This window comes from Melospiza georgiana, chromosome 5 (assembly GCF_028018845.1).
Source record: "Melospiza georgiana isolate bMelGeo1 chromosome 5, bMelGeo1.pri, whole genome shotgun sequence".
NCBI classification, from domain to species: Eukaryota; Metazoa; Chordata; class Aves; order Passeriformes; family Passerellidae; genus Melospiza; species Melospiza georgiana.
This window is the reverse complement of record NC_080434.1, coordinates 51,044,081-51,070,975: the sequence shown is the minus strand read 5'-3', so window position 1 is coordinate 51,070,975 and position 26,895 is coordinate 51,044,081. Positions and strand designations below refer to the sequence as shown.

Genomic DNA, 26,895 nt, shown 5'->3' with positions numbered 1-26,895 from the left:
GCAAAGTCAGCATGTTGACATTCAATTGAGATCAACTCTTGGTTACTATGTTACTTAGTTTCCAGCAGGGAAAGAAAGTATGAAAACCCTCACAAAGATGGTATTTTCTGCCTGCAAAATCTACTGGACTGCAATAATAAGAATAACAACAACAATAATAACATGTGCTTGGAGTACTGATCTCTGTCTTTTTAGGCTTTGCAGTTTTTATTTATATCACTGCCTAACACATATTACAAACTCTTAAGAGACACACAAAAATAATCTGGGCTGAAAAGTGTGCTATTGGATGACAGTGAGTCATGGGGAAGGCTACTGGAATGCAAGGCTCTCCTGCTAAATCACCCCTGTTCTTACAAGGTACCCAGTATAAACAGCCAGAGCTCTAAGAGCTGTTTGATCTGGCAAATACTCCCAGTTTTTAAGAAAGGGGCTGGAGACCCATTTGCAGATGGAAGGAATTTGAAAACTGGAATTCCCCTCCAGAAAAAGGAGACAAAATTAACCAAGCTCAAGAAGATTCTTGGGTGTATCATTGATAATGCTAACAACAAAATTAACCACAGTGAAGTGGGTGCTTGCAGGCATTAGCAGCATGTGTCTTCACTTGGTTTAGACCACAGATATCTTACTGCCTTCTTTAGAATTTACCTTGGCCTTGATTTACAGAGCAGAGACAAGATCAGGGGAGAGACATAGGCAGCAGTGAATTTGGATTTTAGGGAGAACTAGCAGGCACAGATTTGTGGGCTCTGTAACTGAAACTGCCATCATAGTAAGAGGGCTATCAACAACAGTGTGAAATGTCAGAGTGGGGAAAGGAACATCTAAAACCCTACAACACCAGTCCTCCTGCAGAACTGGATACTTACTATTTCCTCGTGAATAGAATGAAATTAATTTGGAACAATGGGTACAATGAACTAAGAATCTCAAAAGTGACAGGTGGATATTTCCTGGGCAGAGGCAAAGCATGAGCCTGTATCACTAAACTCAGTAGCAGTGTTTAAATTTAGCTCAGTAGATGCAAGTTGTGAAAGGCTGAATGCCCCCCCCCCCCCCAGCCATTCTGTCAAGAGCCTAAATCTGTCTTGGTGTCTAGGGTTACCTGGGCAGGGGTGCTGGAAAACAACAGAGGGTTTCATTTCTTCACATCTGCACAAGTTGTCCTAGACATTCAGATTGTCTCTGAACCTAAGTTATGGAAGAAAGGAAGAAAACAGAAAACAGAAGTGTTGAGCACCACTTCAGACATGTACCACAAAATGTGTACTAATGAGGCTGGTCATTATTTAATTTTGCAGCTGTAGGGATGTGAACAAATCTTTTGAGGCTTGATTCATTATGCATGTACAGCTTCAGGGCTCTCCATTCTGAGAGGTGTGCTTACTTATGTACAAGATGAAAATTAAAGGAGCTGTTTATGTCACTAAAACAAGAATGTTTTGTCCCTGAAAGGTGAAAGAATGTCTTCTCTCATATCCTGCCAGACCACATAGCTGCTGCTTTTCAGTGTCAAATTATCTGACTGTGTTTTACGTCTCTGTGCTGTATCTCCTTTATCTTCCTGGCAGACCTCTTTGCAATTTTATTAGTATTTGCACAACTGAACATTAACATTGTCTTGCACAAATGGTTTCTATGGAATGTATGCAGGAGCTTTATTTTTCTTGGTAAAGGATAAGCATTAGCAACCGAGGTGACTTATATGTTAAATCCTTACATTTGAGCTGTAATTAGATTACAGAGGGAAATATTTGTACTGGTAATTGCTCTCCTGTTCTTAACTTCCAGAAATAATATTTTAAATATATATCTACGGTTATATATAAACAATAAATACATATTTTAATGTAGATATATAATATTAATATATATGTATACTATATATTCTTATATAAATTACAAAATTTGCATATATATATACACATATTTATATTAAGAGTATCTGAAGAGGGTGGTTTTTTGTATGAATATGTCAAAGTCTAGCTTTGTTAAACAATATTATTTTGACAATTGTCCATGTATACCAACAGGAATTTATGCCTGTCTGTCTATGAAAAGTATTTGTGAACAGAAAATCACTCTTGAATCTTAATGTTGGCAGTAATGATTACTATACTAGCTAGAGGTCATAACCATGAGAAATAAGGCACTCAGTTTTGCATATTCTTGGTAAATAAATGAAAGAAATCTTTTACATAATCTATAATGTAATGACAGAGTGTATCTGTAGAGGAATGTTTTATTAATACCCTGGCTGCTGTGTTTTTTCAGAATGTTAATAATAATAATATTATTTGAAGACTTGGAAAGCTAAGGTCACGAGTGACTAAAATGTTAATTACCACTGCAGTGATTTTTGTACCCCTTGCTTCTATGTGACTGAAAACTCCACTAATTTGCTCTGCTCCTTCTCTGATAGATAGCCTCTGGCTAGAAGTTTTGTCTCTTTTTCCTCTGTCTCTTACTCCTATTATCCCTGAAGCAGCTCATATTCCTCCATTCTTTTTTCAAGTTCCTACAGATCTTATTAACATCAACTATTCTGGTGCCTGATCTTCAGATCTTTCTTCCTGAACTTTCCTTGTCATCAGCTTTCCCCGGTCCTCCACACTTCCAGCTGCTAAAACAATGCTTTAGTTATCCTACTGTTTTCTACCAGGGCATTTGTTAGTTTCAAGCCAATTCCTGCTAGCTGTTCCGTGTTATTCTGAGTTCCAGTCCTCCTAGCTGTAAAATAATTGGTCAGAAGAGCGAATAAGATAAATTTATAACATTCCATAGCAAAACAGACTTTTTCCCCCCCTTATTATAAAGCCTAATACAAGATTTCTTGCAAGTGTAATGAGATAAAAATTAAATAAAATCTCAGTTGTTAAGCATAAAACATATCTGGACAAGCTTTCCAGTGAAGAGTTGATCATTCAGTAGCCATTAGCAACTTTTGGACTCATTTGGCCATTACCTTTGAAAATAAAATTAAATAACCTAGAAAAACTAAATGTAAAATATGGGTTTTGAATGGACCCCTTACATTTTTGACTGGATTTGCAAATCAACTTGCAAATCCTTGCAAAAAGCAGGAAGATTTGTTTATCACCTGCACTTCCTCTGTCTGTCCCAGCTCTGAGCTTACATTTGACTCCAGGCAGCTGGACTCCAGTTTGTGTATGCTTGAATAGATGAAGATTTAAGGCTGAGGTTATTATACTGAATTCAAATTAGTTTCTAAATTTAATGAAAACACTCTGCTCTAAATCTTCCAGTTATGAGGCAGGGAAGCTGACCATAACCAGGACATGATGAGTATTTCAGAAATTTACACTAAATGTAACACTTCAACAAGAAGGAAAGACATAAAAGAAAAAGGGAATTTAAGGTAACATGTCATATGTTTTTCCCCACTACAGCTCTCTAAAGGTTTTAAGTTTAATACATGGTACTTGTTAAATGTTTTGAAAAGTGAACCACAACCACCCTTGAATGAAGCAAAGTATTACAGTGACTATCAGTTTTGAACAATTAAATTTCTTAACATTTCTGCATCAAAATTATTTTCAGTTTCACTGAAATCACAGTTACTTATAGAGTGATTAAAAGGGACAAAACTAGTGAAGTCTTTGTTCACTTACCCACTCCCAGTTACTACATAGTAGGTCTGTTTGCATATTACTTTGGCAACCTGTGTTGGGTCAAAAGTAAACGGCAACCTTTCTCACATATTGAATCTAGTCTGAAAGAACTACAAAAAAAGAGCAACCTCACACAGGGTCAGGTTCCATGGCCACCAATAACACCGTGGTGCTAAGTACAGATGTGCTTGTTACACATGGCATCCTGGTAGAGAATGTTAATGACATCTGACTTGCTTTAAGTAAATTATTTACTGGTCTTTAATTATGAAGAACTTCACAAGCCATTAAACCCAAGTTCCTGTGAATTCAATGTGTAATCAAAACTTACAATGTAAAAGGCTTAGATGAATTGAAACTCCTATGAACTCCTAGGTTTTACTGCACCATGTCAGCACCTGCCACTTCATAGAAAAATAAAATATTTGATGTTTCTTGATTTTTTGGAGAAATTGAGTTTCAGAAATCAACATTTGTGGGCATGATCAGTATGGCAGATTTTGATCTTTCTGCCTCTGCATAATTTATTATACTGGGATTGTAATTTCAAAATTAGAGGGGTACGAAATAATGTTCTTGTATGGATGAATAACTGGCAAAAAGGTTGTAAGGGAAGGTGTGAAGGGAAGTCATCAGTGGAGTCCTTTAGTAATTTATATACTGACTTCTTTTTGTTCAGCAACAATCTGGAAAGGGAGAGGAGCAATGAGATGTGATAGTTTGCCAATACATAAAAATATTCAGAGTACTAAGGATGAGGGACACCATTAGAAATAAGGTCAGAAAGACCTTAGAATACAGAGGGAGTGGTCAGATAAAAATCAGATAAATTATGTACATAGGAAAAAAAAGATCCCTGGCTTCAAATATAGGCCAGTGGACTCTAAGATGAAAGTTGTAACTTAGGAGCAAAATCTCACTCCCACAGAAGTATCAACTCAATGCACACTGTGTCATCTTCAAGCCACCAAGCTCACTGGATATTTTACCATATCCAGTCCTTGAGTAGTACAAGACATAGTTTAAACCACTGTCTTACATAAAACAGCTGAATGGTTTTCTATTGCTCACCTTCAATGAAACAATTTACCAAATTTGACATTATTTAGCCTAACCAACACACTCAAGTACTACAAGTTGTGCTGAAAGTGAGATTTAATCTTTTATTCTCATTTTTAATGTTCTACTTGAACTTGGTCAGCAATTCATTCATGCACTACCTAGGTGGCTGAGCCTGCAAGCCAGTGAGCCACTTCAGCTTGTATGAAATTAACCCTAATGAGACTGCTCAGCTCCAGAGCCTCTCAAGCTCTGGGAAGAAAGGCCCCAGATGGAACAGAACACTGTTTCCCTTTTTCTCTGTCCATGAATAAGTTAAAAGCATGTAGACTAAAATGTCTAACTTAAAATATGAAGGAGTTTTACAGGGGCTTATTATGAGGGGACAGTAGATCAAAATGTCACAGACAAAATGAAAATGAGGTAGTGGTGCTAATATATATTTATTTCGTTCAAAAGACAAATAGCTCCAGATACTGAAAATTCTTAGCAGAACTTTTAGCAAAATAAACTATTTCAAAGTAAAGATGAAATATTAGTACACATAAATGAAATTGACTTTGGGCAGCAATTTCCCTCTGTGTCTTTTTAAAAGACCTGCCGTATCTATTTGGACAAAATGGAAAAACCAGCACAAAAAATTCCTTTCTATCTATACTGCAGCTAGCATACTGCCCTATTGACCCACACAACCTATTAAACATGTATTTTACCAATTTATCAGGAAAGATTCAAGATCTGTTTGAGCTGCTACGTGCAAAGTCTACTCAGCATATTTGGCTCACTTTGTAACTAATTGCTGCTGCCAAAGTTGCACCAGCTGTGCTGGAGCACATAGCAGATCCAGACCAGAGGGGTTTCATCAACAAATTAAGCACTGCTTTTGACTCCCCAAACTTTCTAGTCCTGATGCAGGTGATTGCACAGAGTCACATCTTGGTTTGCTTAGATATCTGATAAGATTGATACCAGAAAGGGATCTGGCTAACACTCAAGTTTTTGGCAGGAATAACAAGCACTGGCTTGTGTGCTTCAATGCAGCTTGTTCCCAAAAAACTCTGTAAACTCACAATCTGTAAAAGCACGGCTATACTAAGGTTTGTACTGAGCTTTTACCAAACGTGCAGCCAACCTATACCAAAGTCCTGGTCATGTAGCTTTTGTGCAGCCCTGCTGCAGAAGTCTGTACTTCTATTTTCCCTGTGTAAGGGCACTCGTACCTGTGACAGGTGCTATTGGGAGGTGCTAGGCAGGATCTTGTTGGAGAAATGATGCTCCAAAAGTCATCACAAATTTTAACAGAATCACAGCAGTTTTCCCCTTATTGAGGAGAATTAAAGTTGTCCATGAAAGCATTGTGTAACAGGAACAAACTCTACAGGGAAAAAGGAGATTTCTAGTTTTTTTACAAAGGTTATAGCTGATTTATTGATTATTGGAATATTTTCAACAATTTTTTCTCCTTTTCCCTTTTTTTAGAAAAACAAAACATCCGGAAACAACTTTAAAGCATGTCCCAATTATGTTTTCAAACTGAATAAAAGCAGAGGCCGAGAGAGCTAAAACATTACAAGATCACGCTGCATATTTGAAGTGCAAGTGAAACCCCAGCACCTTATCTGGGGCTATTCCTGTATGTGGGGGAGTTCCAGTCCTGTCACTGGTGGCGTTTCGATGCTGTGAGGCGTGTGAGTGTCGGTAACATTCGGCTGTAAGCGTGCTCATGGAGTTTGCGACAATTAATGCTGTTTGGACTTTTTTTTTAAAAAAAAAAAAACCCAAACAAAACAACAAAACAAACTGAGGTTCCAAAAGGAGCGTGGAAGCAGCTCTGTCTCCCGCGAAGGGATTTGCTCGGAGGTCGGCTCAGGGAAGCCTCTGGAAGCGCTCTCCGCCCCAGCCCCGTGCGCGCCGTTGCCGGCCGCTCTGTGCCCCGCTGGCTGCCGCGGGCTGGGGGCTCCGCCCGGCCCCTGCGGATGGAGCCGGAACCCCAGGCCGCGCTCGGCGGGGCCTGTGCGGGCGGCGCCCCGGCCCGAGCACAGCGGGTGGCGGCGCCCCGGCCCCCGCAGCGGTGCCGCGGGTGCGTGTGGGCCGCGGCGGGGCCGGGCGGCTGCGGCCGACGAGCCGTGCCGGGGCCCCGCTGCCCTGCCCGGCATGGGGCGGCCCCTGCCCGGCACGGGCCCGGGGGTGCTGCCCGCAGCCCCGCCCGTAGCGCCCCGAGGGAGCCGCCGGAGCCCGGCCAGGTACGAGCCCCGCGGGCCCTGCCCAGGCCAAGGGCAGTGGCGGTGCCGCGGCCGCGCGGCTTTGGGGAGCTGCGTGCCTTTCAGGGCCTGTCAGGGCAGGGTTTCAATGAACCAACGCTTTGCCTGATTTTACAAAGAAATAGCTGCTTTTTCCCTGCTCCCCTTCTGTATGCCTGTCCTGTGAGTGGAGTTCAGCTGTTTCTCATTAATAAAGCGCAGTAGGGGAATGGTGTGGTGGCTGACTTGCTTTCCTGACTCTCAGCAGTCTTTGCTGCCCTCCAGCTTGGCTGGAGCTGGGGACAGCCGAGGCTTTGGAGCTCAGTGTCAGTCGCAGGGATGGTAGGAAACAGATGCAGCCATGCGTCCCCACAGAGTTAGTGAAACGAAAACCAGGGTGCATGTACGGCTCTCGGGGATTTACTGTTTGTTCGTGTGTGAGGGGCCATATCCATGCTCACACAGCCACTTCTCATGGGGTCCCTGTTCACGTGAATTGGAGCTGGGAGGTCAGGCTGCCTCCTGTACCTGAACAACACAGGTGCCGTGGGTTTTTTTGTCTTTATTTTCCTTTTTTGTAGAGGCTACTGAAAAAGGTGATAACTGAGGAAATGGGGAAAATACACTTACTGGTGTATAAACAAAGGAATTGGTGATTTTTATGGGGATGTGTGTGTGTGAATCACTTACTATGCTGTGCAGTGAATAAATGTCATAATTCTGTCTGCTTGAGTTTATTAAGGCAAAGCTGGACTTATCTTTCACACCATTCTGGTTTTGGAGACCTTGAGACCTGGATGTTTTTTTTTTTCCCTATCAACTGAGTAATGTGCTTGAGATCCACAAACAAAGGCAGGATCTTTTCTCCCTTGTCTGGGAAACTCTTCTTCTCAGCTGAGCTTTGTATTAATCCAGCTTGGTGTTGTCTGCTTGGTACAGCATTCAGTAAATCAGACTGTGATTTACAGTGTTGCAAACATAGAGTGTGTCTGCACAGGGCAGAACACTGGCATCTCATCTTTATTAGGGTGACATTTGTCTTTTGGGAAAGTATATTCATCAAGTCATTGATAGCAGTGTGTGTTGTGGCTAACAGAAATGACTTTGGCAAAGAAGTCACAAAGAGTAATTGGAAACTCTACAAATCTTCAAAGTCCTTACACCACAGACACAGTTCACTTGTTCCATATTCTAAAATAGAATATTTGCATTCCCCTGGAGAAGACATATAAGTTTCAGGTCTCTGACATGGTGCCCCTGTGAGATATGTTTGCTGGTCAAAATAGTGTAAAAGATCATGAAAGCATTTACGGTTTTTCTTTTCCCTTTCTGAGCACAAGTGTTTCAATTTGTTTTAGGTGATCTGGTGCTTCATTCTAGTGGAGAATAGGGCTTTCTTTTGATAGCCCTGCTTGTTGTGTTTCAATATGGCTTCATAAAATAAATTTATGTTTGCTCCATGGATCCATGACTGCCGCATCTAACAGGGATGTTGGAGCGAAATTGCTGGAAGAAACTGTTTGTCTGAGGCCTCTGTAAAGTAACAGTAAGGGTTGCTTCTGCAGGGTTAGCAGTTCTCAGTTTTGGAGAGCAAATCCTGAGGAAGGAGAATGAGATGTGGCCTCCTCCAGATGGGTTGCCAAAATTCAGGAAGTCACACTGCTCCATTGTGTGGAGCGTGCTGGGCTGGTCAGACACTGACTTGTGCTGGTCTTGGAGAGGGGAGAGATGGGCTGAGTGTCACCCATGTTTGGGAAAGGGAGTTTGAATGGGGGAATGCTGGCCCAGCATGGAGATTTAATGGCTGCCTTCTGGAGAAGGAACAGTTTGTGTCCCCCTCCCTTGCCCCTCCAGCTCTGTGTGCTGCCATCCTCCATTGCCAGTCTGTTTTTTTGTGATGGGAGGGAGAAAAGGGGAGAGGAAGATAGGATGCTGAGCAGGTGTTTCTGAACAGGGGAGAAGAGGTGTGTATTTTATCCTTAGTGGTGCTGGGGAGTGCAGGGAAAAAGCTTGAGAATTGTTGTAATGAACTAAATCATGTAGCAAAAAAGAAGACCCCTTCCATTTGAGATCCATGCCTAGCTTTTTGTGCTATAGCTACGAAATTCCTCATAGTTCTTTTGTATTATTCTTTCCAAGGCAGGAAGACTAGTTAGATTTTTAAAAATCTTTATTCTGTGTTTAAATTAGTTTTGGCTTAACCCACTTCTGAACAGTTAATGTGACTTCTGCATATCCAGGTATTATCATAAATGCGTGTTGGAACAACCAGAGCAAGTAAAGTAAATCCAATATTTCAAATATGTTTTATGTGGAGCTTTAGAATATTTTTGCATTCAATTAATTCTGGGACACTTTCATTTTCTTGACGCCCTACTCCACCTCTGGGGAAGGTCATTTTTATATATGTTAATGTAAGATGTATAGAAAATTTAAGAAATTCACATGGGCTTAGAGTGTTGGATATTATCTCTAGAGACTCTCAGAATGGGTTTCCTGCATTTAAAATTGTGCTTAGGTAATGCATTAAATACTTTAACATTTGGGTGATCTATGTTTCTCACTTTTAAGAACAGATATGCAGTTTAGTGGACAAACATTTGGAATTCATGCAGCTCTTTCCAAGATGGCTCTTTATAAAACATGATGTCTGCTTTGAAATTTTGGTATCTTTTTTATTAAAGGAGAATTGCTAGTAAGAGATGCTATTCTGCCTGCAATAATAATGGCTCTTATTGGACACAGAATCAGATCTGTGTGTATATTCCATAAAGGACCAGTGACTGTAAAGCACTGGACTTTTTGAAACAAGTAACCAGTCTTTGCATGTGCATTGGTGAAAACAAATAATGTAAAAAAACTCTTCTAAATACTTCTCTATGATGTGTAAGATGAGAGATGTATAGAGATATAGATGATAGACATACATATGCAATTGCAAGATTAGAGCCTGAAAATTGAAAGCCCTCAAAGGAAGAGAAAAGTGTATTCTAGTGAAAGAAAATTTCATTATTCAATACAAACTTTGCTTTTTTGCAGAGGCAGCAGGATTGTGACTTGCCCTTACACAGTCAGCAACTGGAAAAATGCCAGATTCTGAAAGTAATTTGGAGTCTTCACATGTGGATGTTATAAATGGTACTTCAGTCCTGAGCGAAACGAAAATTTTGGATGAGAAGGGATCTGTTGGAAAAAGAGCAGTGCCTCAGATTGGGAAGGATGGCTATCCTGACTCCATCTACATAAATGCAGCTAAGATTTTTCAAGGCCTTCGTACTGAAAAGAGTTCAGGTAAAATCCTGCTGCGCTATGGCGATGCCTCGGGGTCTCCCACGGTGGCTTTTAAAGATGAGCAGTCCAGGCGTGTGTCCTATGAACTGGCTTTCAAAACTCTAAAATGTAAGTACAGAACTCAGCCAAGAATTGCTGACAGAAATGATGCAGCAGAAAAACGTGGAAAAACAAATGTTCCGTGTCTGCCTGATCCAGGGAAATTTTTGTAAAGCTTCAGGTTATTACAGAGTTACAGATTCACAGAATATTCTGAATTGGAAGGCATCTACAAGGATCATCAAGGAAGGCCTGTGAGGGTATTGAACCCATAACTTTGGTGTTACTAGCACCCTGCTCTGACCAACTGAGCTCATCACAGTGCTTCTTTTCACTTCCTAATTATGGATGAATATACATATTTACCAGACTACTCATATCCCTCAAATATTTAAATATAGCCAAGTGTTATTAGAATTTGTGAAATCAAACATTTAAAGCCTATTCTTTTTCATGTAAATTAATTACATAGGGTTGCTGCTGTTGGTGATTGAATTTGCCCTCAATTTTCATGATGTTTAAAATTACAATTTAGTGACTTACTTCCATAGAATATTGTAGAGAGTGGCATGACTTGTCAACATTTTCTTCTTTTTACAGATCAAGATCTTCTTGAAGAAGTGTTGGTAGAGAGTAAGGTTTACCCATCCTACTCAATAGTAAGTGAACCTTTTTTTTAGGCATTTTTATTTTCTGTGTTGATGCAATTAGTACCTTTTCTGAGGATTCTATAACATTCTTCCAAACAACCTTTGTTGTACATGACAGCCTTAGACTGAAATATTGCTGACATTACCCATCTCCAAAGTCTGTTGTGAGATTCTGTTGTAACTGATTGCTGGAAGTCAAAGCCTTCAAAGGAAGAAGGTGGGAGAGCGAGCCATGAACTTCACTGCAGCACAGTACTTGCTCAGTGATATTGTCCATGTCCACGTGCTTTCCTTTCCAGCTGTGTCCCCTTGTGAGCAGGAGAAAAAAATGTTTCCTTCCTATCCTTGGGAGTTGGAAAGCATAGTGTGAATCCCATTGGACAAAAAAATGCATTGACCCCGTGGTTCATTTTCTGGGCAAACAGCACTGTATACAAATACTGTTCTGGCAAAAAACGGGTCCACTTTACTCTCTCACCTTGCTTTCCTGCTTTGACATGGAAAGGAATTCTGGAGCTGGCACAATATTCTGCTGTTCCTTCCAGTTTTTTCTTCAATGCCTTTGAAAATTGCAAGATAAACTTGAGCTGATATGGTTTGTGGAGGTTGATGTGAGCAGGCAAATGATCTAACACTATTATCTGTGGCTTGTTTATGTAAGGGTGTAAGACTTTCATGCTAACATCTTGTGTTTGGTGCTGTCTCCCTAATAACTTGAGTTTTCTAACTAATTTTGGTCTATTTGTGAGAAGATGAGAATTTTAGAAGGCATAATAACTGTAAGAATTTAATGTAATGAGGCAAACAGTAGTGACTGAAGTGCAGAAATTATTGTCCTTAAGAAGGACATGCTCCCTGGTTTAAAGATTTAGACAGAGAAAGGAGGTTTTATATATATCCCACAAGCAGAAGGGTTATTACAACTGAGTGTACTGAATGCTACATATATAAGAATCCCACAAGAGAGGAATTGATAGACAAGAAGTTTTTGTTAGGTTAGCTATTTAACAAACTACTTTCTGAAGAATAAATAATTTCAAAGTTTCAATTCTGATAATATTAGAAGTTAAGATACAGTATTTTATCTGTGTGTATAGGGAATGTTTTTAGTTTTGATAATCAAAACAACTTATAAGTTATGTATTTGAGTTTAAAAAAAAATTTTTTAAAAGCTGTTTTATTAACTCTCCAGAAGTAGTTACTTTCATCTTCTTGCAAGTAAGCATTTAAGGGTTTTTAATGCCTTTTGCATGGGAGTCTGCTGTTTGATATGGATCTTTTTTCAGAAATGATTCATGCTGGGTCACTTTCTCTATCCAGTTGCTTTTCTCTTGCAGCCAGATGAGCTAACCAGCTTGCTTGTTGTGATGCTTTGTGACCTACAAGACCGAAAATTTCAAAACCGAAAGATTTTTGCTGAAGAGGAAAATGTAGCAGAAGTTCAGGAAGTAGGGAATTATTTATACAGGTATATGTGCAAAGAGCTATTTTTTGTTGATACAGATCAGCAAAAATGAAGATTTGTATAATCAGTGCCTTTTAAAGGTAATTAATAAACGTGTCTTTCACCTTAAAATTTTGTGGTTTTTTTTTTTTTTTAAATGAGAGACTAGTTTAGAGGCAAGCGTTCATATTTGTAAAGTTATGAAAAATACAGTTAAGAAACCATCCTTATATTGTGGATTATCTTGCAGGCATCTTATTTTGGCATTGTTGACACTTTTATACAATTCTAGGAAGGAAATTAAATATTCAGTAAGTATTCATAAATGCAAGTGTAATAGAATCAAGAGGTCATGGAATGGAATAGCATTTATCTATTTAGCAGTACTTCTACTATGAAACTTTGTTAAATATTTATTATTTTAAATAATGAGAACAAAAACCAGAATACAGAAACATTTTAATATTTATTATCTCTTCCATCAAACTACAAACAACATTTTGTTTAACTCAAAAAGCATTTATTAGACAAAATTGTGTTGCTGCTGGATTTAGAATGGCCCAAAAAGTTCATTAATCTCTTAAGTGCAAGGTATTTCTGGAGGGCAGTGAGTAAGATATCTGAAGTAGTTCACCAGCAATTTTTATTTATTTTGAATTATCATGTATCAGTAATATGCATGAAGCTTGTGGGAAGAAAAGACTGGAAACATTTTCTCAGACATTTTCATGTAATAATAATAAAAGTGACTCCTGCTTGCCATCATACTTGCATTGTTTTTGTACATGTTTAAGGGCCAGCTTTCATCAAATGCTCATTCTGAACATGTATGTATTTATGTTTTCAAACGTTCAGATGCATCTGATGGTTGTATTCCACACATTGCAGTTCCAAAACATACTGAGATTTTTTTTTAACTGTCTGAGAAACTGGATGTATTTGACAGTCCCCTGCTATAATTCCAGTCCTGCCTGATCTAAAGAAAATAATCATAGCTATTGAATAACACCTTGCATCTGCTTTGTCTGGGGTAGAAATGTTCTGTAACTGTATTTTCTGATGCAACTTGCAGTAGAAGGTGTCCCTTTTGGATTTGGTTTCTGAGCAAGATGGTTTTGTAACAGAAATGTTGCATGCTAACAGCTAATGAAAACATTTATAAAACTTACTAAACTTGTGACTGTTTTTATAGCTATGAGACCAAGCTGGCAGCTGCACTAGCACGATGTCGCATCAAACATGATGCTCTTTCAATTGAATACTTTGTACCAGAAACCATATCGAAGCAGGAACAAAGGACTTCTGCTTTACCTATCTGTTTTTGGATAAACACATTTAAAATCAGGTAAGATCTTTAAAATATCATCTGATATTGATGGTTTTGCATATAAAGTGATACAGTTTGCTACATACTTGTTTTAGAATTTCCAGGTTATATTTTTACCAGTAATTAAAAATTCTTACAGGAAAATTCTGCTTAATGCAGTGCCATTGTGTTATTTTTTTTTTTTGGAAGTTTTTATATATTGTAGTAGTGGTATTTATACACTATTCTGTAACAGTTCTTCTTCCTGTTCTGTTGCTTGTGTGGGTCATTCAAATAAATGAGGAAAAAAAGTTAGAAAAAATATGAGTGAGTTAACTTGGTGACAAAAAATAAGAGAAAATGTCATTAAAAGCAGGTGTATTAGTTAAAACATAATCTTGACAAAGGGTATTAAAACACAATACTTAAACCTGCTGTTTATTCTGTAAGGATAATGTAAACTTTAAATTAAAATACACATTTTAAAAGCCTTGTATTCTCTAGGCTACTATATATGTAACACTGCTGTTCCCAGTTCTGTACTAACTGATACATGAACCATACCACATTATCCTGTTATCTGTTTTGTTAGACAGGTAATCCATTTTGTAACGTTTTTAAGAATTTTCTTTTACTACTCTTGTCTTGGATCAGTGTTCAGTGCTTAGGTTATAGGCTCTTCCAGATAATGTACCTTACTTTGGGTGTGAGTTTAGAGCCCTTAAATAGGAAATAAATAAAAGCTGCTCCTTCCATCCCATGTTTAATGTACTGTGTAAACTTATGGCACTGTCTGAAATATCATTTCAACAAACATCTTCTGCTATATATACCTTTAAATCTTTATGGAATTTGAATTGCTAACCTCAGCAGTTATGCCTTCATTACATTTACACAAGGATTCTTTCAATGTCAGTCATTAAAATTATTGGTGAGCTAGATTGAAGGCAATTGAAAGAACTAAAGCATCCCAGCAGTAAATCTGCTACAGCATCTCCTGAGCACATGGACATTTCTGTTTTGAGGCTTTGAATCATTCTCTGGAGACACATACCTCTTTTTAAATTAATTGTGTCAGACTTATTAACTGTTTCAAACCAGAACTTACATGCCTAAAGGAGAGTAAGTTTCCCTCCTGCATTAGGCAGTATGCATTTTATACCTATATATGTATGCATGTGTATACACACACACGATAACAGAAGTAAAAAATTCTTATAATCAATGTAAACGATGTTGCTTAAGTAACTCTTGTATATTTAATGGTCAGAGTTGTATGTTAACAGCCTTGAAGATGTTATCAAAGATTTGGAGATGAAGGGGTTCACAAAGGTTGAATCTGTGCCAGACTTTGACCATTACACATATGCTGTGGACCAACATTGCCGAGATGTATTGGTTTTTCCTTCCTCTCTTAAAGAAGAACTGCTTAATTTAGATCTTTCTGCAGATTGCAAACTCTTGCTGCAGGTGAGTTGATGTTCAGCCTTGAGTCAGATGATCTGAAAATTGAAATAATTGTTTTGTTTTAGAAAGAGGTTGTGAATTGTGTGACTATTCTATGAAATCAGTCAGGCAGTGATAAACTCTCATAAGGTTTTGGACATTTGTAATAATTAGGTTACAAACTGATCCACTTACTAAATTTAGCATACAAATGTCAATGCTTAATTGATAGCTGTGATTGAGTTAGTAGAATGTTTCAAATTTAATTTTAGAGCTGTTGAAGTAAATATAAAAATGGTCAAAAGAGGCAGTCTCACTTCTGAAAATGTGAGGAAAGTTTCAATATAACTCCATATGCTTTCCCCACTTAGTAGATAGTGATATCCTATTGTAATATTTCTTCCTCTTCAAATGCATGTTTGTGATGGAATGATCACAGTCTTTGTATTTTGTGCAGTGTGGTTCCTTGATCTCCATAACCCTCACTGGTCTTTTTCCTGACTTGCCATTGTTGAACTCCCCAGTGAAGTTTGGTGGGAGGTTTCTCTTCTAGAGTAGGGGCTTGCAGTAACATGCAACAACACAACCATGAATTATCTGAATTGTCTGATGATTCTTGAGTGCCTAGCAGAAACATTTCAACCAGCATTTTCACTCGATGTCTGAAAACTTTAGCCTCAAAATCTATTGCTCAACTTAGAAGTGACTCAGTATTCAATATTCCATTTTGTAGATTTTAAATACAATACTTACAGAAAAGAACTATAGTTGACAGCTCTGTAGGTAATGGGAACAAATTCTGAGTGTAACTACTTAAAAGTATTCAAAATGAGTAAATAAAACCATCAAAACTTCCATCTCTGTGGTGGGGTAGGGTGTTGCTTGAATGCTCTGTGTACATAGACAGTGATGTGAATTTGAAGGCTTAGCACTTTCTTTTTCCCTTTCCATTTATCATCAGTTTGTCAGATTTAGTGCAAGACCTGGTAATTGTGGTCAGAATCATCACTCCTTGCCTTTTTAAGTAATTTGATAAAATTTCTCTGAATCACCAGTGGTACACGAGCATTTACTCTTGTGGAACTGTCTCTTGTGCTTTCTGCATTCCAATCTGTCTCTCAGTTCAAATTTCAGCAAAATCTTGATCTTTGATCTACAAGGGCAACATTTCTCCTGTAATTATCATCAAGAGCTATGTGAATAGTTTTGCATTTCTCTGTTAAGCTCCCTCAGAGGATGAATTCTGCCTGAATTGTGGCCAATGTTTGTCTTTTCTGGAACAAGCTGTTGGTAGGAGTTCCTCCTTACGAGGATGATATGTACTTTAATTTCACCTACAGATACTATGCTTTTTCTTGTATTATTTAGAATTAAGTTATTTAAATTTATTGAGTGACTGCTTGGTTTTGTAATGTATTTAATTCTGTATTAGCAAATATCCCTGATTAGTTTTTTTCCTCCTTTCTTTTCCATTTCCTATGAATGGAAGACTTTCCTCATTTGGAAAAGGCTGGCATTCATAGAAGCCAAGATGGGTGATCATAGTTAACTTCTGTGTCGTTGTGTTGTAGGACAAGTCTCGCAGCCTCGCCGTGCACTCCGCACGCGCGCTGTTGACTGAGGGTGCTGACATTATAATGGCTCACTTGGGTTCCCACCTGACCATTGCCCATATGTCAGTGCTGACAAATGACAGCAGCTCCAGCATTTTTGTTTGTGGTGTGAAATCTTCGGCAAAAGAAGAAGAACTGATGAACAGTTTCAGTCACATGGGATGTACAAGTAGGTGCTGAAACAGTTGGTATTGAGGAAGTATTGTAATACAGTTTGTGATGTCTGTAAATATGGACTAATTCTATCAGAGAGCCCTTCTTTGGCGGCTTGGGGATGGCACTAACAACTTTTTTGTCCCAAGGTGAGCTGATAGCTCTTCAGCTACAGTCAAGTTAATTACAGTCTAACCCTATCACAGATGCAAGCTCCTGAAATATTGGTGAGTTTTTCTGTAGAAGTAGCTACTACTTAGCAGTTGGTGTAGCTGGTATTGGGGAACTTTTGGTGTTTTGGCTCTAGCTTTCACTCTGATTTCCAGCTGTTTGAGAGTCTTAATCCAAAACAGACACGCCTGTCCAGTTTACCTGGAGGACACTGTCAGGACAGAATGCAGCACATTAACTGTCTTCTCAGTGGAAGATGCAGCCTTTCAATCAGCTTGAATCCATAGGCCATACTGTGGAGAATGTGAATCTAGCAGGCTCCAGCTCTGTCCAATTCTGTGTAACACCACAGTCTCTTCACCTCTGTCACCTGTAGGCAGGCTTGCTTGCAGTCTGTAAGTGGTGAGCTTTCCCTGTTTTTCAGATATTTGCTTGTTACATGAAGACTTTACTGAGCTTCGGCCAACAGACCCAAGACTTGAAAAGGCAACAGTTATTTTGCTGATACCACAATGCTCTGAACTGGGTGCTGGCAATCCAATGGAGCTTATTTTAAGTGAACATGGAGGTAAATTTTGATACAATATCTAGCTCATGCTTTCTGGTAGAAATAGATCCGAGTATTTTAGTCTAATCAGTGCAGGTGCTTCCGTAAATTGTATAATTTTATTAAAGAAACCTTCCTTATTTTAATTGCTATAAATTATATAAATTAACTTGCATGATTCTGTGACTGCTTCAGATTAATAGTATGAAAGTGTGAGGGTGATTCTGGGGAGCAGAGTGTGTATAGCTTTTTTTAAAGTAAAAAGATATAGGCAGAAAATTTATTTGAAGATACCAATATGTATATAATTTTCTATTTGATTACATTCCTTTATTGACTGTTTGTATAAATCCTTTCACTGTACAATCTTCATTAACTAGAAGCAAGTAAGAGACACCAGTTTGCAAGACTAAATTTACTACTCTCTGCTTTTAGATGCAGATTTGCTACAGGACCTTTTCCAGGGATTTGTGTCGGAGGATAAACTCAGGATTCTTGCTGAGAGGCAGCTTAATGAGTTGCTTCATGCACTGAAATGTAAGTATGCTAGTTTCCCAATTTTTGGGAAGACTTTGTGCTATCAATTCCATTGTAGTATCACCAGTTTTAATATAGTTAAAAATGCACAAATTATTAATTATGAACAAGCATGTAACCAAACCCCCTGAACAATGATTTCCTCCAGTCTGAAGGTGTTTCTGTGCCCTAGTGTCCACCAGACATTAATATAATACTCTTCAGTATTCTGTAGAGAGCTGGCTTATGGCTTAGTTATACTCTGCTTTAGAAATTCTGCAAATGTATTCTCCCCCCATCTGCATGCTGCCTCTTTTTTCCTCTCTCCTTTGGTAGCTGTGTGAAAAGACTGGAGACATCTTTGACTTTCTGCAATCTGCAAATATTTGAAAATATTTTAATTATTTAAAAACACTAGAGATCAGGAGGTAAAAGTGACATAGTTTTTATGATGCTTTTAATCCTTACCAAACCACTGTCAGTATGAAGAATCTGAAGAGTAAAGAAGTTGTGTTTTGTTTTGTAGTTAACAAAGTACAAGCTATTGTTTACTGCACTTGCTCAGTTTACCCAGAAGAAAATGAACTTGTAGTGAAAAAAGCACTGGAATCTGGAGTGGAGAGAGATAAAGCACGACGCTATAGGTACAGAATGAGTAGTTTTATCTGTGGAAAAATTAAAGTGTGACTTTGAATTGTAGCATAATTCTTATCCTAGACTGATATGTATCTTGCGTGAAATTAAAATAGCTTTTTCTGCCTGTCATGCCATTCTTTCTGTTTATGACATTACTTAGCAGTATTCTGTTGACTTTTTCATCTAATATTTTTGTTCATCTGAAATTAAGATGGGAGGAAAGCATCACTGTTGGAAATAACATTCTTCAGATAGAGCTATTGCTATTACTGTATTAGTGTTCAGAGAATGAAACTAACTTGCTAGCATGCTCTCTGCTTATGATGTAAAATGATCAATTTCAAAGGAAAAAGAAATTAAATCTTAAATTTAAGAATCATACAGAAGAATAAGAACTCTTTGCTGTAGGATTGCTCATTGCTGTATTCAGATGAATGACTTCTGGGAAGGACAGGTTACAGTAAGAGATCATCCTGTGCAATCATGGAAAATACAAACTTAGATGAAAAAAGTATGTATGCTGTATACTTCATATGTACTTATAAGCTGTTAGCTATCACCCTGTCAGCCAGAGGAATTGTTGAAAGATTGATGGGTATTTTCTGTATTTTCCTTTCACTCACATCAGTGCAAACACTTGGCACTCACTTGCACATAGATACAATAGTGGATTACAGGATGCAGGTTTAAAAGAGTTTATGTTGTAAAAATCACAGAAGAGTCATACTGTATTTTTAGATTTTATATTACCTTAGTTAATAGTCTGGCTATCAAAGGGAAAAGGTACTGTGGCTCAAATATTCAGTGTAACTAAATTTTGCATGATTAAAAGAGTAAATAGTATCTGTGGCCAGTCCAAAGAAGGTTTAAAAGTTGTATGTTATTCATAAGACACAGCGCAATAAAGTGCATATTTTTTCAAATTCACTGATAGAAAATAGCAGTCTGCTTGATTTTTTTTTACATTAAGTGGGGTGAAATCAGGGTATGTCTTGCCAAGGATGGTGTGCTAGACCAAAAGCATTTATGGCCTCTTGCTTGTGTTTTCCTTTGGAATTTGAAATTTTCTGGAGTCTGTCTTGATCTCTGTGCAGCTGTTACTCTATGGGGAGAACTTGCGGAACCTTGGAATGTAATGGTCTCTAAATTATTGAATATAAATAATATTTAAATTCATGACATAGAAATTATTTTTTTAAAAAAGTTCCTGGACCTTTAATTATTTTTTTAAAAATCCCCCCTTGTGTAAAACCCTTCCCTCCCCACAAAGCTAAGCCAAAATCTGTTCACTGTTGTGCAGAAGCATCATGAATGTTGTCAAAGCACCAATGATACTACACTTTCAAAAAGGCAATCTTGGATGGTAAGAAAAGGACAATAAAATTACATTAGGATTTTTTCAGAACTGAGCAAATTTCTGACTGACAATTGATTGAGTTTCATAAATGACAATTTCAGATTCAGTTCCTCCTTCCCTGCAGTATCTTGGATGTTTCATCATAGTCCTTGCTACAATAAAGCTGCTGGTAATCAGCACAAACAGAGCAGTAATAGATTGCCATAAATAAAATATACAGAGTGATTATGCTTAAGATGAAAGCTCAAGCCATTTAAGATGCATGTACTACTTAAAAAAATAATTTTACACTTTTCTTAGAATTAATTAGACAACTTATTTGACTAAAACAGTGCAGTATAGAATGAAAGGCTGTTGCAGAGTTACTAACCCCCACGTTCACAGAGACAAGTCGTAATAAAACATGTTGTATAATCATCAAAGATCTACTGAATAATAATTCCCCTTTCCAAGAAAATTGAGGGCTTTCAGGAAACTCTTAAAACATTTTTGCTTATGTGCATTTTATCTTTTTGGAATTACTCTGCAGTACTGAAGTGGTGCCAAACAAAATAAAGCTCTGTTGGAGTTCTAGGGCTCTGCAGTTTTAAGGGTGATTTAAAAAATGTTCACACTGGTGAAGCTGAACTTACCTTCAGGATATGACAGTTTACAGCAGCAGTTTTACCTAAAGCAAGGGTACACATGGCAGACAGGTGGGTATAGAGTAGTCTAAACCACTCGAGCATTTTGCTTTGGCCTATCAAATTTGAATTAATTTCTACATCATTTTCCAGGGTCACTGAAGAGATTCCTGTTGAACAGTAACTTGTACACAATAAAAGGCTGCCACTGGGTTTTTTTTTCCATTGAATAAGCTTATGTAAAATCAAAAATCTGTGTCATAAGACATAGAGCTTTGTTTAGTAATTTGAGGAGGATTTGAGCCTTGTAGCCTGTTTTACCAAGTTCCAAGGAACACAGAAAATCCAGATCGTGGTGAGAACTTGGAAACAAACAGTTTTGCAGACTTCCCATTAAAAGTGAACTAGCCAGCCAAATCAGGTTATTGCTTTCAAATATTGAATGCATTTCTCTGTAACCATCTTTGAATAAAGCTCTGTCTCACAAGAGAGTTAGTGGAGCATTAAGGAGTAGAACTCCCTCAGTGAAGAGGAGGGAATTATAATTACAAAAGGACATTTTGATAGTGTTTTTCTATACTGAGACAGTTTAGTATAGTTTGCTAGCCATATGAGCCAAGTCCTTGAGACTGCTTTGTAACAGCCAGGCACTTCTGGAATTCAGGGAGAACAGAAGAGGCAAAACTGTAAAATTGGAGAAAAAGCCCTCAATTAGAACAAATAGCAAATTTTCCTAGCCTAAGATTTTTAGCTTAGATAGGTATTAATTATGATATTTATTATTATTACTATTATTATTATAACTCAAAGTCAACACCTCTACAATTTCTGCAGCTCCTTAGTGTTTTCAAACCATTCCCCAACTTCAGGGAGAACTTGATCACTCAGTAATTTCACACCTGAGAAAGAACATAGTTTTTCATTGTCATATTATGTATTTATTATCTGGTGGTTAATATACTTAATAATTGTGAAAAAAAAAGGAATTACTGAAAAAAAAAAACCCACTTAATTCTAAAAATATGAATTCTCATGCCTTTCTTGAATTGCATTTTTTTTTAATAATGATAAATCTATGTTACTGAAAGACATAATTTGAAAATTACTTTTAATATATCCTTGTTTATTTCCTGTTATATTCTTAAATATTATTTTCTGGTCTTCCACTTCTTTTTCACAGGCTTATTCCTTCCATTTTTTCTACTTGCTCTGATTCAGAGTCTTCCACTGAAATGTTTTTCAAAATAGAGCCATCACAAATTTCCAGCAGTTGTTTCCTAGCTGTTCTAGAGAGAGAGGTAAGCTATGAAAATAAACACTTAAAATCACTTCATAGAAGATGAGTAGTGCAACTTTCCACAGAAGAATAACAAAATGGAGATTTGAAATAAAAATCCTGGCTGCTTTTTTGTTGTCTCAAGACCAAAAGACAGGTGAGTAGTTGAAATGTGCCACTTGTGGAATTTTATGCTGAGCACAAGTTTAAAAGCTGTGCCTGTTGTGGAGCTCATGATCAGAGCAGACCCTTGATCCACGTTAGTGCCAGCAAGGTCTAGAGGAAATACGTTGCTGTTATCACACTTTGGAATGAAATGCACAGATTGATTAGACTCAGGATAAACGGTATCTAGTAAATGTATTTGTTATATGTGTCACCAAGATTTTCCAGTATCCAAGCAGCTGAAATCTTAATCCCTATGGGTCACTATTACAATTTGAATAAAATAGGTATGAATATGTTTCCTTCCCAAACTCAGGCATATGCAAATCTAGCTTGAAAGGCAGGAGACTTTTGCTGAGTAAACGGAAAAGCCTTGGCATGATTCCTGAGGAAAGGCCTTAAAGGGCTAGTTTGCATCTCTGAGCATCAACATTTTCCTCTTGTTTCTAAGAAAAACACACATTTTTTCCACCAAAAGTGGAAGGGCTGTGGGGAAGAACTAATCCCAGTTTCATTGCAGATTAAAGATAGGAGATCTTGGTTATTTGTACCATTTTCTGTCATACTGCAATTACAGTGCTTGAAAGAAGCTTGCCTCTTGGGGGAAGGTAGATTTTATTAAGAATAAGAGAATTACATATGAAAAGCCTTTCAAGTTACCTGTTATTGACCTCTTTCTTTACAATATTAAATATTTTAAACTTGGTCTGAGTTTTAGTTAATCATGCTATGTGCATCTCTCTACCATATTGTCTCTCTCCAGAGAAACAAACACTTTTGTTGCAGGTAGTTAATGCAAGTAATTTTTTGGGTCAAATTCTAATACAAAGAAGCAGTTGCTCCAATGGCCAGTTTTTAGGTGATTCAGCAAATGAATGTTTTCCACAAAGTAGAAAACATGTATTTACAATTTAAACTGAAATTCCTTGTTTACAGAAACGTTCTTAGCTAGCTGTAAATAGTTTATCTCCCATTGTTTCTCTTTATATACTTGGATGTTGAGCTGGTTCCCAGTTTGAGAGTTCCTTGCGTATCTATTATGAGCAAGAACTTTCATTACTGTGAAAATTATTCATGCTTAATGTTACTGAAATTTCTGTATTTTAGTAAGTATTTCTGATACACACACACAATGGATATTTTATTCATACAGGCACACTACAGAGCAGGTCAGTGTGGGAATATGTTGGTTTTGGCTGGGTGGAGGTAATTTTCCTCACTGTGACTGGTGTGGAGCTGTGTTTTGGATTTGTGCTGAATAGGGTTGATGACCTGGAAATGGTTTTGTTATCTCCAAGCAGGGCTTACCCAGAGCCAAGGCCCTTTGTGCTTTTCACAGTGCCGCACTGGTGAGGGCACTGGGGGTGTGTGGGAGGCTGGGAGGGGACACAGCCAGGACAGGTGACCCAAACTGACCAAGGGGATACCCCAGACCTTGTGAGATCGTGCTCAGCACATAAAGTGGGGGGAAGCAGGAGGAAGGGAGGACTTTTGCAGTAATGGCACTGGTCTTCCCAGGGAACCACAATCTTTATCTTAACCCAGGAGTTCCCTAGCTTTACTCTTCCATTTCCTTCCCTGATTCTCTTGGTGGGGGACTGAGCAAGCGGCCACGTGGGGCTTGGCAACCAGCTGGGGTTAAACAGCTGGTTGCTAAGACAGACACGTTACAGAGCCCAGAACTGAGCTTCCCCTCTTTGGGTCAGCAGAGAAGAAAGCCTATGAAGAAGAAATGCTCCAGTACCTCTTTACATAAGTCAAGTTCCTAGTTTTGGAATAAATAGTTTGGTTAGCATTTATCACGTGCGACTTAAGTCCTTCTGCTAGATTCTGCTCTTTTTCTCATGGAGTAAATTCTGAGCAGCTCTGTATTGTGCTTAGATTCACTGTTGTTTCCTGTGAAATTTTCAGAAAAAGGTGTCTGCTAAAGACATTTTGGCTTCTGCTGCAGCAAAAGCTCTACTAGATGGCGTTGTTGAAGAAAAACCAAAAGAAGAGGTGAAAAAGCCGAAAGTAAAACAACGTAGGCGGAAGGCTGCTGCCGGTGACAGTAAGCCAAAAGCTGCAAAGCTCCCTCCCCGCCCAACTGCAGCTAAGGTTAAGGCTCCTAAAGCAGCCCATAAGATACAAGAAACACATGTGTGCCCCATATGCCCAAAAAGCCCAGCCAGTAAGGTGCAAAAAAACCATGCAGACTCCCCAAAAGAAAAGACTGTGCAAGAGAGAAAAGCAGCCAGTGACACAGCACAGAAGACTGGGCAAGGGAAAAAAGCAGCCAGTAACACACAGCAAAAGAATGTGCCCTGAACAGACAGCTGTGTTGAGCTGAAGAAATCTGTGAACCCTGACTGATACACAGCACCAGTGAAAGTGCAGAAGCCAACATCTCATCTGTCACCTTTGGGCAAGGTGTATGAGACAGACACCTGATCAAAAGGCATGCACAGAACAGAACAGGGATGTACTGAAGCCCACAACAATCACTTTGGCTTCACTGATAACACCATATGAAAGGCTGTAATGAAACAAACTCAGGGTATCAACTTAACGTGGCTTTCATGGCCAGACTGGAGCACAGGGTCCAAGTGGTTGGATATTTCCACCACCCTGGTCAAAAATGGTCAAGCCAGCTTGGCTGTATGAACCTTCAGACTCTGCCCTCCCTTTGTAAAGAAGGTAAAGGTTACTGTATCCTAATCAATAGTCTTAAATTACAGTATAAATTTATGCAAGGATAATCTGGCCTTAGGAAAGATGTATTATGGGCTATGTTTACAGAAATATCCATGTTTAGATAGTAACTTCTCATCCAGTAATCATACTTTAGGTGAATGGAGCTCAGCTGCCTAAGGCTGATAGATTGTTGGGGGAAGTGAGGTCAAAAACCTATAGCCTCTTGCTATACAGTCTGAAGTGACAAGTTGAATTGTATACCCAACCCCTCACTGTATCTGAACCTGTACAGGTAATCAGTTTCAAATTGATGTTTTTAAAGTGAGACTGAATTTTTTAAAGTGGCTTTTCTTTACAAGTGCTAGATACTATTTTTGTGAGTTTCCACTTATTACAGATGCATGGAAAATAAGCCTTGTATTTTTAAAACTGGATGTGAACTTTTGTCCAGGAAACTGGCCAAGTACATTGAAGCCCATGCATAGGCTTTCTAGTGTGTGTTCTCTTGGTTTCTTCTTAAGTGTGCACTGAAATACTAACAGTGAAAAATAGATCAAATATTCTCATGCTAAGAACACTGAATCGTCATCATAATGTCACATCAGACTATGTCATGGCTCATAACTGCTTTTTATCAATTTCTTAACATAAACAGTTCTTAGTTGAAAAGAGCTGCTACTGTCAAGGTAACATTTTTATAAATGTTACTGCTAGTCAGCTGAATAGTGACTGGACAAAGACTAGCTGCCTGTCTTTGGAAACAGCTGTGGGCTTCTAAGCTGCTCCCTTTTGCTATCAAAGATAAAATAACTGTAAAACATCTACAACTGTCTTGTAATCTGAGTAGAGGATAAAAGGAAGCACAGAGATACTTTTAACAATAAACCTGATTTGTATCTAGAACTTGTAAAAATGCAAGAGACAGTACAGCAATACAGAAAGACAAAGGTATCTGTGGCCCAGAAATCTTCCTCTAGGCCACCATTTCAGATACTTGGGAAGAGTGTTGCCAGGAGCATCACCACTGTAGTGTGGGACTTAACCAGTTTGACATACGGGTCTGGATTTAGACCCATCCAGAGAAAATGTTATAACATCTCTATTTTGTCTTCACCCACACCAGTCAGTGTTACTGGATCAGCAGTACCTTTTTAAGAAAGGATGTGAATGATATTACCCCAGCAGTGTAGGCAGCTGGCTCTTGTTCATCTGATAAATATCACTGCTTCACTGAATCAGTGAAATTTCCTACAGCATTTGAATGTGAGCCAGCTGTCCTATACAAAGACATCCCTCACCCTCTGCATATCCCTGTGAGCAATCCATGCTCCTTGCCTGCTCCAGTAATACAATGAACTCTACTCTTATTTCTGAATAAACTTGTTAGGATAGATTTAGACCAATACACATGCCATGTGTAGAACCAGAAAAAAAAAATTACTTTATTTCAAAAACATCTAGGAGGAGGAGGGATTCTACATGTTGGATGGAAGGAATGGACACTGTGGAGATTTTTTTCCCCCAATATGGTTGTTAAATGCTTAAAATAAGCTTAAGAGATTCTGCAGTTAAATAATGATCTTTTTTAAAAAAATCAAGATCTGTATAATTCATTATGAAAGCTGAAATTACTTGTAAAACAACATACGTGTGTCTAATAACAGAATTTCTGGGCTACTTACATAATATGTGCCATGATGTCCCTCACTTGGCCTCGTCTTGCTTTCAGGAATTTGCATTTTTGACACAGTATGGAGGTTAAACCAGTCAGTGTCTTGATGGCTTACCAAGAATATCAGAGAGTGAATTTTTCAACTGCAGGTCAGCAGCTTACTTTGTAAGCATGGAACATCACATGGTGGCAACACCTGGGACTGACTTCTGATGGCTTGTAGGTAGATGCCTGTAACAGTCTTTTTTCAGTAAAACTGCATCTGTTGTAACTATCTTTCTGTAATCCAGTTGTTTATTTGTAATTTTCAACTAGAAACTGTTGATTCAGCTTTCCAGATACAAAAGTTCTCAGAGTACTGCTACTGCCTCTAAACCACCAGT

The 26,895-nt window shown here is 38.3% G+C and overlaps 1 protein-coding gene across 1 annotated transcript; it reads left to right on the top strand.

Moving 5' to 3' along the window:
* Positions 1-10,019: 10,019 nt before the first annotated feature.
* NSUN7 (NOP2/Sun RNA methyltransferase family member 7) lies at positions 10,020-26,884 on the top strand. Its single transcript, XM_058023914.1, has 11 exons — positions 10,020-10,333; positions 10,865-10,923; positions 12,252-12,382; positions 13,551-13,703; positions 14,951-15,134; positions 16,682-16,892; positions 17,472-17,615; positions 18,030-18,131; positions 18,637-18,754; positions 21,907-22,024; positions 24,079-26,884. The coding sequence occupies exons 1-11, from the start codon at positions 10,021-10,023 to the stop codon at positions 24,472-24,474; spliced, it is 1,929 nt and encodes a 642-aa protein (XP_057879897.1). The 5' UTR covers position 10,020; the 3' UTR covers positions 24,475-26,884.
* The last annotated feature ends 11 nt before the right edge of the window (positions 26,885-26,895 follow it).